This window comes from Lytechinus pictus, chromosome 7 (genome assembly GCF_037042905.1).
Source record: "Lytechinus pictus isolate F3 Inbred chromosome 7, Lp3.0, whole genome shotgun sequence".
NCBI classification, from domain to species: domain Eukaryota; kingdom Metazoa; phylum Echinodermata; class Echinoidea; order Temnopleuroida; family Toxopneustidae; genus Lytechinus; species Lytechinus pictus.
In genome coordinates this window covers 33038956-33053173 of record NC_087251.1, presented here as the reverse complement: position 1 = coordinate 33053173, position 14218 = coordinate 33038956, and the positions used below count along the sequence as shown (strand labels likewise).

General features: G+C 35.3%; 1 protein-coding gene across 1 annotated transcript; it reads left to right on the top strand.

Moving 5' to 3' along the window:
• The first annotated feature begins 419 nt into the window (after positions 1–419).
• LOC129265818 (uncharacterized) lies at positions 420–13996 on the top strand. The gene is made up of 3 exons (XM_054903752.2): positions 420–559; positions 5682–5773; positions 12234–13996. The coding sequence occupies exons 1-3, from the start codon at positions 476–478 to the stop codon at positions 12481–12483; spliced, it is 426 nt and encodes a 141-aa protein (XP_054759727.2). The 5' UTR covers positions 420–475; the 3' UTR covers positions 12484–13996.
• Positions 13997–14218: the final 222 nt, after the last annotated feature.

Genomic DNA, 14218 nt, shown 5'->3' with positions numbered 1-14218 from the left:
TACAGAACGAGAAAAATTTCTCGATCAGAGAAAACCTGTAATGTGAATGAGAGGAAACCTTGTCTGCTACTCAGACTGTACTATGAATGCTTGTAACTTGAAGAACCTACCCCTTAAGTCTCTCTGCAACAGGTGGAAATTGATGCGGTCAATTATCAGGTATTTTTAGGCCTGAACAAGTTCTCGTAAATTTACAGATATTCCGGTGATTGAGTCGGTGTGAATAAACTCATTAGTCCCTTGGACGGGATGTTCAGCTATCCGTCCCTGTATTGAAGTTGTCATGCTTTCTTTGCCCTCAACAACAAAACCAACTGATCAACCAGATCACATTTGAAGAATCTGTATCATAATTCTCAAAGTGTTGTGCTAATGATTTTTCTTTAATTTTAATAATATATTATTTTATGTCTTTGCAGGATGTCCTTTTTTATTCTAATCTGTGATGTGGATGTAGACTGATATCTCATCCAGGATGGAGACAGAACGAGGTTTACATCAGAACCTCAAGGTTCGGTGGGATCGTTACACCTCTTGCAACCAGGAATCTCAGTCTCAGGTATTAAGTCAGTTCTTTCATCTTTAAAAGTTCTTAATGAATGTCATTAATGATTATTATATTTGGCAGGTGAAATTTATTGGCAAGATCATAGCTATTGGCAAGATTGAACAAAAAAATTACATTGAACAATCACTAACAATTCTTAAGAGCAATGGTGCTGTTTGTCTTTTCCTTATGTGGCAAAGATCTACTTTACTCCTGGGATAACAAATCCTCATAAATCATCATAATAAAAAGCATGGCTGTTGTAAAACTCCTTTTTTTGTGGAAGCACAAGAGCTTTAATTACACAAATCTTACCTATTAAAGATTTCTCATTTTCCAGCATGATACTGTATACTCCATTTTTGTCTCACCTGCATAGCAGAGTGAGACTATAGGCGCCGCTTTTCCGACGGCGGCGGCGGCGTCAACACCAAATCTTAACCTGAGGTTAAGTTTTTGAAATGACAGCATAACTTAGAAAGTATATGGACCTAGTTCATGAAACTTGGCCATAAGGTTAATCAAGTATTACTGAACATCCTGCCTGAGTTTCATGTCACATGACCATGGTCAATGGTCATTTAGGGTCAATGAACTTAGACCATGTTGGGGGAATCAACATCAAAATCTTAACCTAAGGTTAAGTTTTTGAAATGTCATCATAACTTAGAAAATATATGGACCTAGTTCATGAAACTTATACATAAGGTTAATCAAGTATCACTGAACATCCTGCATGAGTTTCACGTCACATGACCAAGGTCAATGGTCATTTAGGGTCAATGAACTTTGGCCGAATTGGGGGTATCTGTAGATTTACCATCATAACTTTAAAAGTTTATGGATCTGATTCATGAAACTTGGACATAATAGTAATCAAGTATTACTGAACATCCTGTGCAAGTTTCAGGTCACATGATCAAGGTCAAAGGTCATTTAGGGTCAATGAACTTTGGTCAAATTGGGGTATTTGTTGAATTACCGCCATAACTTTGAAAGTGTGTTGGTCTAGTTCATAAAACTTGGACATAAGAGTAATCAAGTATCACTGAACATCCTTTGCGCATTTTAGGTCACATGACCAAGGTCAAAGGTCAATGAACTTTGGCCATAATGGGGGTATCTGTTGAATTACCATCATAACTTGGAAAGTTGATGGATCTTTCTCTTGAAACTTGGACATAAGAGTAATCAAGTATCACTGAACATCCTGTGTGAGTTTCAGGTCACATGATCAAGGTCAAAGGTCATGTAAGGTCAATGAACTTTGGCCACGTTGGGGGTATTTGTTGAATTACCATCATATCTCTATAAGTGTATGGGTCTAGTTCATAAAACGTGGAAATAAGAGTAACCAAGTAGCACTGAACATCTTGTGCGAGTTATAGTAGTTTTCAAAATCAGCACTGCTGCTATATTGAATCGCGTGATGCAGGTGAGACGGCCAGAGGCATTCCACTTGTTAACCTTTTTTTGTAGCTCAAATTCAAAGAAAAAATACTCCAAGACATTTACATTGAGATGTTTTCCAAGATGCGCCCTGGTTGGTGTAAGGGAAAACTTGGCTTCCTTTTGACTGCTGTAAAACTAGATATCTAATGGGGTAGTCATCCCTTTGAAAGGGTTTAGGGGTTCTTCTTTTATTTTTTAGATGACCATTCATTTGAATTCATGGCGTGGCCTGCTCTTTGCCAGAAAGAGAGCTTGCATAATGAGGATAGGAACATACTTAAAGGAGAATGAAACCTTTGAACAAGATAGCTTGTGTGAAAACAGAAAAATCAAAGAAACAGATCAACGAAAGTTTGAGAAAAATCGGACAAATAATGAGAAAGTTATGAGCATTTGAATATTGTGATTACTAATGCCATGGAGATCCTAACATTGGCAATGCGACAAAGATGTGTGATGTCACTTGTGAACAACTCTCCCCATTACTTTAGCATATATTTCACTTAAACTGCCTCTTTTTTCACATCTATCAGTAGAGCATATAATCTTCTATAGGAGGGCATATAATACAGATTTTCAAAGAATACATCATGGATAAAGAGTTTGTATCACCATAAGAAAGAGCAAAAAGAGACATTTTGGGGGTATTTTATAGTCCATCAAAGGGAAAGTTGTTCACATGTGACATCACACATCCTTGTAGCATTGCCAACGGAGGATCTCCATAGCATTAGTGATTGCAATATTCAAATGCTCATAACTTTCTTATTATTTGTCTGATTTTTCTAAAACTTTCTTTGTTCTTATTCTTTGATTTTTCTGTTTCGACACAAGCCTTCTTGCTCCAAAGGTTTCATTCCCCTTTAATAGATTTTCTGGAGGTCACTTAGGCATAGATATCACACTACATGTGAGATGCAAGTTAGACAGTAGATTGTCCTTCCTGAACATTAGGACTGCTGATATAATCTATATCAGTGAGTGATTAAAACAAAAATGTCATTTTCTTCAAAGTTTGAAATATGTTAAATGTTGTCTTAGCAACATCGATTCTACATCTTGATTTTACAGCATATTTTATGGTTAAAAAATAAGTATTGAAAACTTGAAACTGTATAAGGACAGTTTTCTGATTGTTACAAAAGAGCTCAATATATCAAAAAACCAAGATTGGTTATTGCAGCCTTAAGATTTTCACTTCTAACAACTTGAAGTACTTCCTTTTTATTAAAGAAATTAGAGTTAATGGGTAAGCACTACAGAAAGATAGTAAAAAAAAATTATAAATTTTTATCTTTATGATATGTAGTCGGTCAGATTACAGTTTACAAATAGCTTTCTGTTTAAAACCCCAAAAAACAATAGTTTGTCTCAATGGACCATTTATGCAGTAATTGCATTATTAATGTACCATCCCTAAAATGTTATTATGAGCTTGTCATTTGCTATTCCTGCAAATTGTGTTTAGAAACTTTATCCCAATGCAGTTATGTGTGAGTTGTTTTCATTGATACACAGCTCACAAGATCATAGTTAAATCTCACTAACAACAATTCAGTGGAATCACAATACGGTGCGCCATCTATCGGGTGGCAACGGACAGGCCAATTTCTAACTGTTGTTCGACATCACGTGCAGGCTATGCGCAGCCAGCGCATAGTGCTGGTGTAAATATGCTTAAAAATGAAAACCATATGATAACCAGAAGAAGAATTCACTGAGAACGGTCTAAATTCCCCAAAGGCATCTGCAGCAAATTTCTCTCCTACCTCCTAGACCCTGGTAAACAGCATAATTTTATGCAAACCGGCCGAGCCGCGTCGGTCAGCGCATAATCGCATGCATATGCACAAGCGCTCAGCAGATATGTCAACTTTTTCCCATGTGGCATTGCTAATTTCGGCCTGTCCGCTGCAACCGATTGGTTGCGCACTGTAAGGTGAATCCACCAAATTCCCAAGGATAAAACATTGTTATTTTGTATTTCCCCTTTTTAATCTCTTGTATCAATTTTAAACTGTTCTTGAAAGATAAATTGGTCAACAGTCAAGAACAGTGTAAGTAAGCCTATGATACAATTCAGTGTAGGGGAGATCAGGGTTTGTTGGAACGCGGGGTAAGTTGAAACATTGTAATTTTCTTTAACGCCTGTAAAATAAATTTATGCAATACTGCCCTCAATTTACTGTTGTATTATTAATAGCAATAAATTGAGGGCAGTATTGCATAAATTTATTTTACAGGCGTTAAAGAAAATTAAAAATTACTATCAATCCCGATCTCCCGTAAGTAGGCCTATGATACATCATTTGATGAAATACTGTAAGGTTGTTTTTTTTTTAAAGTAATTGAGAATAAAGATATGATAACAATGTCAGTCGTAAATAAATCAAGACACAATTCTCACTGGTCTGCCGATTATTTGACTAATTATCTTCAGAACAAGGTTCTATTCCACTTTGTATGAATAGTCATCCAGTTTATTTGATTGTTAAAGGGGTACTCCAGGCTGAAAATAATATGATTTGAACAGATAAAGAAAAATTAGACAAACAAAACACTGAAAATTTGATCGAAATTGGGACAAGGAAAAGCAAAGTTATGGCATTTTAAAGATTTGCATTATTCTGGTGAAACAGTTCTAGGCATGTCTTCATGAATATTCAATGAGCAAACTTATGATGTAATATCCCCCACTTGTTCTTTTGTATCGTATTACATATGAAATTAGGTTTATTTAAATTTTTTCCTTCAAGAACCCCAAAAGTTGGAATGACAATTGATTTAGTGCATTAGATTCATTATTTTCATTGAATGAAAAAATGGAACAATTATGATTTCATGTAATAACATAATGAAAACGGAAAGTGAGGATGTGACATCATCAGCCCACCTAATGAATATTCATGACGATATACGCATTTCACTGTTTTCACAGTATTGCTAAACTTTAAAATTCGATAACGCTAGTTGTTGTCAGATTTTGACAAAATTTTCAGCATTTCTGTAAATTGTACATTGATTGTCATTAATGGATATTTTCAGCCCTGAGTACCCTTTATAAAGTGTACACGCTAATATCATGTGCATGGACACATGTCTCCAGGTTGTTGTGTGCATTGTTGTGAAAAGGTGGGTCATCATGTATATTTACCTTCCCTGGTCATATTTCGTTTATTACAAGACTCAATTTTTAATGGTCTCCCAGTATATTTTACTAATTGTTAACAAGGTTCAAGTCCACTGTATGGTCATGCAGTTTATTTCATCCTTAAAGTGTACATGCTGGGCCCTATATCTTGTTTTCAATGGTCATCGCCATCACATGCATATACATGTGTCTCCAGATTGTTGTGTTCATTGTTGTCCAAAGGTGGGTTATGTATATTTATCTTCCCTGGTCATATTTTATTAATTACAAGTCTCAATTCTTGGTGGTCACATAGTGTGTTTGATTCTAAAATTATTGTAATTTGTATTGTAGTTTGTGTACCAGCAGCCGAAGTATGATTTTCATGCCATTGAAGATTTCTGTTTATTTTGTGCATTATAATAAATAAGAAATATTTTCAGAATATCTGAATATCTAATTAATTTCCATATCCTCTCTGATTTCCTCACTACTTTACTAGTAAATTTTAAAGGTAATTTTTCTTCTTTTTTCTTCTTCCTCTCATTGCAGAAGAAGTCTCAGTACCTAGGTTACTTCCTGGAACTTCTTTACTCTATGTCTATGAATTCTTCTATTGATACAGAGGATCTTTACAACTTCTGGTGAGTTACGCTCTCTTATAATCAAAAGGGAAAATTGTGCAAATTACAAATTTATTTTGCTAATAGTAGAAAAAATGAGTGATGAATATTCATTATGTTTTTTAAAGTCTATTACAAGATATCTGTAATTGGATTTTGATTTTTTGAATTCATTTTGTGACTTCACAAGCAGCCCCCAATATTTGAGAATATACTTATAATATAAATTTTATAAAATGTCATTTTCTCAGAAAATTATTATTTTACCTGCGTATTCAATGTGTAATAGATAAATATTATGCATGCATACTTTACAATATTTTTGATCTTTTGAACCATTAAAATAGCAATTCATGAATTTACACTGTTCACATTCATGGCGTCAATTATATTCAAACTTAAAGGACAAGTCCACCCCAAAAAAAAGTTGATTTGAATAAAAAGAGAAAAATCCAACAAGCATAATACTGAAAATGTCATTAAAATCGGATGTAAAATAAGAAAGTTATGACATTCTAAAATTTCGCTTAATTTCACAAAACAGTTATATGCACATCCTGGCTGGTATGCAAATGAGGAGACTATGACGTCACCCACTCACTATTTCTTTTGTATTTTATTACATGAAATATTAAATATTCTAATTTTCTCCTCATTGTCAGGTGACACAACGATTAATTCCTCCCTGAACATGTGGAATTAGCATTGTTTAATACTAGATGGTTCAGTCAAGTTGGTCCTTATTGTCAAATCTATAAAAAATGAAATATTGTATAATTCAAACAATAAAAAACAAAAGAAATAGTGAGTGATGGACATCATCGACTGACTCACCTAGTTGTGCATATCACTGTTTTGTGAAAAATAAGCGAAACTTTAAAATGTCGTAACTTTCTTATTTTACATCCAATTGTGATGAAATTTTCAGCACTATGCTAGTTTGATTTTTCTCTATTTATTCGAGTCAGCATTTTCCTAGGGTGGACTTTACCTTTAAAGGGATGCTCCGGGCTGAAGATATTTATATCTCAATAATTTGAAATAGAGTAAAATTCACAGAGCAAACTGCAAAAAATTTGATCAAATTCAGATAACAAATAACAAAGTTATTGAATTTCAAAGATATGAATTATTCTGGTGAAACAGTTCTGGGCATGTTTTCATGAATATTTATTAGGTGGGCTGATGTCATATCCCCACTTCTTTTGTATTTTATTATATGAAATTAGGTTTATTCAAAGTTTTCTACAAGAACTATTCCAGTTGGTTTTACAACTGATTATTGCATTAGTAATTTCTTGCTGCAACTTATTTCATAATAATGGAGACACAGTATTTACACATTTATGAACAAAATAGAACAGTTATGATTTCATGTAATAACATAAGAAAAAGGAAAGTGGTGATGTGACATCATCAGCCCACCTAATGAATATTCATGAAGCCATGCCAAGAACTATTTCACCGGAATGATGCAAATCTTTAAAATTCAATAACTTTGTTATTTGTTATCCGATTTTGAAGAAATTTTCAGCATTTTGCTCTGTGAATTTTACTCTATTTATCTAGATATGAATATCTTCAGCCCCGGAGCATCCCTTTATTAAAAACTCAGATGAATCTTTGGTAAAGGGTCAGTAATGTGAATTATAATACAAATGTATCTATCCTGCCAATCTTGCAAAAAGTGTAGTACCTATTCAATTTTTGTCAACTGCCATTTCTCTGTGAAAATGTCAAGTATTCAAATCTTAGATATCTAGTGCCTTCTCTGTGCTATATATTTTCTTGAAAAGGGGTTTCTTTTCTTTTAGCTCTTATCTTACAACTCTGGTGATTGGATATCAGAGCTCTACAGATGAAGTTTATATCCTAATTTGCATAAACAAAATGGCTGCCAAATTGACAATTCAGAATATTATTTCGACAATGTTCTTTAATTACATGTATATTCGCTTTCACAGACATGAATACTGCAAAATCCTGCATACATACGTGTACCTTTCGGGAAAACTTGTTATTTTTGTTTGCGGCTAATTAATTATGCAAATTTATGCATATTTTGGATCATTATGCTATAATTTGATAATTTCAGCTCAAATGTTTATATTTTTGGTACAAATAGCATTTACATCATTATAAATAATTGTACGGCCCTTAGAATATAATATCACAGTGAATAATAATGTATTTTATTGTTTTTGAATTTCTTTGTATTTTGTACCTTTTGTTTTGTACATGTTTTGTTATGGGATCTGTCAAATTATTGATTATCAATAGCAGAAAATAATTAGCTTCAATGATTTAATTATGTAATCACTTTTTTATTCGCATATATCCATGGGCATTTACAGATGCACGCACTCCCACACCCACATCTGCATACAAAGGTAAACTCCTGCACGGAGGGCCTTCCCATTTAAAAGCACACTGGTGGAGATCCGACGAATATCATGAACCTATCTGTATTCAAGCGAATGTCACTATTAATTGCTTATATTTTTATTATAAAATGGTATCTTGAATTATGATATCAATCAATTCATTCATATTTACAATTTTAGATGATGAATTATTAAATTTGAATCATAACAGTACTGTAATTCTCAACTCCTAATAGTCAATCAGTTGCATTTAATATCCTTTGGAGTAGTTATGTTCCCGACCAGCAGAATCTGATCACACATCCATGTATATATATTTAGTGTGTTTTTCTTCAGCAAAATGAAGTGAAAACCGTCTGCTGAAAATGAGATGTCCTGTGTTTTACTCCATTACGCTCGTCAAATTGTCCCAATATTGAACAAAAATTCTCAGAACTTAACCCACATATAATCCATCTAATTTCTCATTTTGCCTATCAATTAGACCATTTTCCGTGTTTTAAAAGCCAGACTGTGATGTTCTTAAGTTCCACAACGAATAAGTCACTGCATATCCTTTTAATATTTTTTTTTAAAATCATTGGACTTCATTAACGGATTACATGTGCATCTCCATAATATATCTTTTCCAATGCAGTACTGCACCTGTCCTATCAATGATTGCCGCTTCATCCAACTTACAGGCATCCAGCTTCCCCCAGCTTGATATACACCTTTACCTTCGGGGTGTTGAATTATCAATGTCAGTTATCATCGATTTGGTGTTCCATTGGATGGCTTGATTGATAGGGCAGCCTCATATTATAATTGTTGAAATCAAACCAATTTAGTACAAGTATTTTGCGGAGGCAGTTCGTATCGAAGTCATCGTGTTTGTGTTCTTGAGATATGTCCGATTCTCATGTCACAGATCCATAGAGAAAACCTAAACTTTTGTCTTAAGAGAGAATCTGCTGTCTAACCAGATCTTGTTTCAGGTGTTAAAATGCTCGGAGTGCACCTTTTCAATACCGCAGTGAATTGTGTAATGTCTTCTAGGCCATTTATCGAACTTCTAATATTCACACATCTTCATATCTTCATAAGATAGACTATTTCAAATTGATAACGAAGATATCTTTCAGAGGATGGTGGGTTCCTGGCATGTTTGGCGTTCCTGTAGGTGATTATTAATCCACTTATTTTGATCGGTATTAAACCCAACAGCATCCAATAGCTTACCCAGCTCTGATAGGCTGCATGCAAGTCTGAGATATCACCATCAAAGTCTAAGTCGAGAATTTCTTCGATTGTGGAGCCAGGATTTCTCTTTCTATGAGGAAAGCAGCTGCCTAAGTTATGTTTGACTTGTCAACCGGTTTTGATACCAGTGAACATGTCATTCTTCTTAGGAGACTGACAGTCTGTTTTGGAATTGATGATTATGCACTCCAATGGCAGGTTTCCTCTTACCTTGCCAACAGAGCTGTATGAAGCTGTATTCATCACTGTCATGCAGTCTCCTGTGACTACCCTTTGATATGGAGTTCCTTGGGAGTCTGTCCTTGTACCTTGTTATTCAAACTGTACATCACTCTTCTTGGCTCTGTAATGTGGCAACATGGTCTTGGTATACACTTTTATGCAGATGACATCCAGCTGTATACCTCACTTTTGATCCAAAAGGTAAATATACAGAGGTTCGTGCAGCTGCTGTTGTTGGTGCTGCCATTGAGGATTCGATGTTGGATGAAGGTCAACTTCCTGGAGCTTAACAATAAAAAGCGAAGTATCTTGTTCTGTCATCTCCATATATGCGTAATTATTATGACTACAACTCCAGTCTTAATAGGTGAGGAAGCTATATATCTCCAGTATGCAAGGCTAGATCTCTTGGCATAGTCTTTGATAGAACAATGAGCATGAAGAAACACACATCACATGTCTGCCAATCTGCATATTACCTGCTCCACAGAATTGCTGAGATCAGACATTGTCTTACATGAGGTGGTGCAGAAAATATCATCCATGACTGTATAACCTCTAGACTGCCACTGGACTTCTGCAACTGTCTCCATGCTGGTTTACCTTCAACATGCATCTCTAGCACTTTTTAACCTTAGGACACACTGTGAAAATTTGTTCTGCATTGGGCAGTGGCTGGGCTGGAAACCTTGTTTTGCCCATGTTATAACCATGGAGCTAATCTGTGTTTAGCCCCATGTTTTTATCAATTCCTCTTCTGTATTCAGTATCGTTTGTCAAAGAATCTTCCAAGGCAAGGATTGGATAAAAGCTGTGGTTTTCAGTTATCACTTTGATGGTTGACTTGGGGAAAATGTACCATTGCCAAATAAATAAATAAATCGGTAATGACCAAAAAAACTAGTAAGTGATCCAGTAATACAGACCCTTTGCATTTATTACAAATTGTTCTTTGGTTAACTGCCATCATTGCAGTTCTGATGGAGCTGAATCAAAGATATAATTTTGCCACAAGGATAATAACAATGTACTGATACTTATATCCGATTGATAAACTACACTGCGTAAATCATACGTTTGATTGATTATTTGATCTGTTATAAAACATTTTAATATATCTATTTCAAGAAATTTAAGTTCAGCATGATTACAGGTTTTCCAACTTCTAAACTCTTCTTTTCTTACGGGTTCATTGAATGTGGTAATTATCATGATTATAGGATCAGCATCAATGTTTTTATATTGGGCATGTCTACTACATATACCTTGCAAGTATATTACTTTCTATATACAGGTGTGGGTGTGGGAGCATGTGTGTGTATTTGTTCCTGAGTACAATTAACAGTTGTGGCAAAAGAAGTTTATCAAATGATTCAATCATTGAAGCTTAATATTTGTCTGCCATTGATATTAGTTTTTTTAAGATCTCATATCAAACATATACAAAGCAAATGGCAGAAAATACAAGAACACAAAAGAAATATCAAAGAACAATAAAATACATATCAAAATTGACTTGAGTATTATATTTAAGGGCCAAACAATTATCATAATGATACAAATGCTGTTTGTACCCAAAATAATAAACATGTTAGGTGTAATTATCAATTAATAGCATAATATTGCAAAATATGCATAAATTTGCATAATTAATTAGCCGCAAACAGAAATAACAAATTTTCGCAAATGGTACATGTTAAGTATGCAGGATTTTGCACTATCCATATCGGTGAAAGCGAATATTATAAAAGAATATTGTAGAAATAAGATTATAAATTGTCAATTTGGCAGCCATTTTGTTTATGCAAATTAGGTGGTCAAAACATGAAAAATTGGCTTGGGAACCGGTCTTATCAGATTCAGCACATTCAAATTAGGTGAAATAGATCGGTTTCCAACTTTTACCCCAAAATGCTCCTTGAACTCAAGTTCTCCCCATATTGGTCTTGTCTAAATGAATTGGCATAATGATAGACATACAGTATGGGAGGGGGGATTGGCCAAAGCTAAGGATAGCCTTTAAAAGCTAATTAGTTTTAAAAGGATTTTTACCAGACATCAATGAATATTATTTTACTCTCATTTTACTGTTTTCATTGAAATCAAAATGAGATTTGTTTCTGTTAGGTATTATTATCTGCGGGGCTCATAAAGAGTCAATAATTTCTTTCCTTTTCTTCCAGTTATTTTTCAGAGGCAAAAAGTAAGGGAAAGCCCATGAATTTAACAGTCTCTGTTGGAAAGTAATAGAAAATTAATTATATTAACTCGATATATATTTTCAATGAAGTTCATTCAGTCTCGACTAAAGAACTTTATTCCAGACTTACATGTACATGAAAGGAATATTATGTTTCATCTAATATTTATTCAATATTCATGAACTGCATGGATGTGATCTAACTTTATTTTACAGCTTAGGCTTTCAACCTTTTTCATTCTATTTTCTGTTTTTGGATCCCCTTTTCTCGTAAGGATTATAATAACCTATGATTTGTGAATGAGTTGTCAACAGTCCTCTCATTGATGTAGTCTGGTCAAAGTTTTCTTGCATGTGTGGCTAAATTTATCAACATGACATGTTTACACCAACCATTCTTGGCACTATTATGTAATCTTTGATTATTTGACAGCAATGACGTACACAGCACCTTCAACATACTCGCCCTTGAATTCATGACCTCTGTGAAGGACATCTCAACCCAGCCACCAGCAGCTGCACCGGCGTCATCAATGACTGATTTCCATAGAACCCTAGACAGCGCCATCTCTAGTCAGGTTTCACCAGAGCTTCCACAGGCTGACCTGATGGACTTTCTGATGCATGGACGTGGGTGGTTGCTCCTCAATGCTATGTCTACATTAGCCACACAGGTGAGATAATTAACATGTACATGATGGTAGTCTGCTAGCACAGACCCTTGGTTTCCATACAGTCCTAAATGCAGAGGCTGAAATAGGAGACTAGATTTCCTACTTGGGTACTGTGACTGCTCATACATAGACAGGGCTTTGAATCTTGTCTCCTAACTAGACATGGTATAATTTGCCAAAGTGTCAAATTGGAGTCTGTGGTAGCAGACTAGCATGGTTGAAAAGGGGGAAGGGGACTTTCCAAGCAAGGTATTGTGCATGGTCAATGTAAAACATGGATTGTCAACTTTGAAGTATTAGTGGTGAATGATTTAAACAGTTCATGGAAATATACAATGCAATCAACAGACCTGCCAACCAGTACGATTTTCCAGTATTTAGTACGATTTTTTAATTAAAATACGGGCATACGATTTTTCAAGTTCAAAAATATGTTTTTTACGTTTAAAAAAAAATATTTGCGATTTTGGCGTTCTATACTATAAAGCGATTTCGAAGCTCAGTGGCGCGCGCACTGGCATAGATCGGCACTTTCGCAAACTGACATGCTAAACGCCCCACAGTCCCTGACGCCGCAAGAAAATGGTCTGCCGCCATTTTGTGTCATATAGAAACATGTGGCTGGTGTAATTGTTGTTCCAACATTATGTATACGGCGATGCATTGTGGGGTTGCAAGATGGTGGATAATGGTGATCAAGCGCACAATATCCATTCAATTAGATAAGACTTTGGTGATTGAACGGGCGAAGCGTGAGTGCTGGTGCCCGGTGGCCTAGCGCTAGCAAGTGGGCCGCGCCGGGGAGCGCTGGCCTGGCGCTTCGTGTTTACGTTGTTCGCGGTTCATGTGCATTTCATTGCCGCGGTGTTTGCTTGAACTCTCGATATTTTCATCTCGGATAATGGATTCATACCAAAGAAAAAGGAGAGTACTTAACAGAGGCGATTCTCACTCTGGACATTCAAAAAGATGGAGAATGAGTAGCGGTGATAAGTAAGTTTGTCAAAATGCAAACTCCCGGCCTAGCGGATAAGGCGCTTGGGGATGTGTCTGCTAGTGCCAGGCCGGCCGCGCCGCGGCCTGTCCTGATGATCGCGCTGCGCTGCTGCACTGCACTGGCTCCGCGGCCGTGTTGTGCATAATGGAGTCTAGCGTAAGCTACACGTGGACCACAATTTATATGAAGGCAGTACTTGATTGACTCTTCAGAATATCTGAACAATTTTCACAAATCTTTTAAGTTTTTTAAATGTCATAACTTTGAATGTAAAAAAAGTTAGTTCAAGACCTATATTGGTTCATGAAACTTGGACATTAGAGTAATCAATTATCGCTCATAATTTTGCATGAGTTGAAATTCAGGCCATCTGATTAAGGTTAAAGGATATTTTAAAGTATTTTTATCGTATGATATTATTAGTTTTTGATTGACATGTGTGGATTTTTCCAGCTTAAAAAAAAGATCCCTACTCATACTGTGGGAGGGGAGGACAACTCCCCCCCTTGCGCGTTCCGCGCATTTAAAAAAAAATATAAAATACAGTTTTTTGGGGGGAAATACAGTTTTTGTTATCACAGAATACAGTTTTTCATTCCCAGGTGTTGGCAGGTCTGAATCATTAATTGTTATTATCTTATTGATCTAATTGATGATTTGAATTGTAATCAATAGCAATAACATAGTTGAGTTTTTTTTGGCCAGGTATGCCAATGTATAACATTGTTAATCTGTTGGTTACTGTGG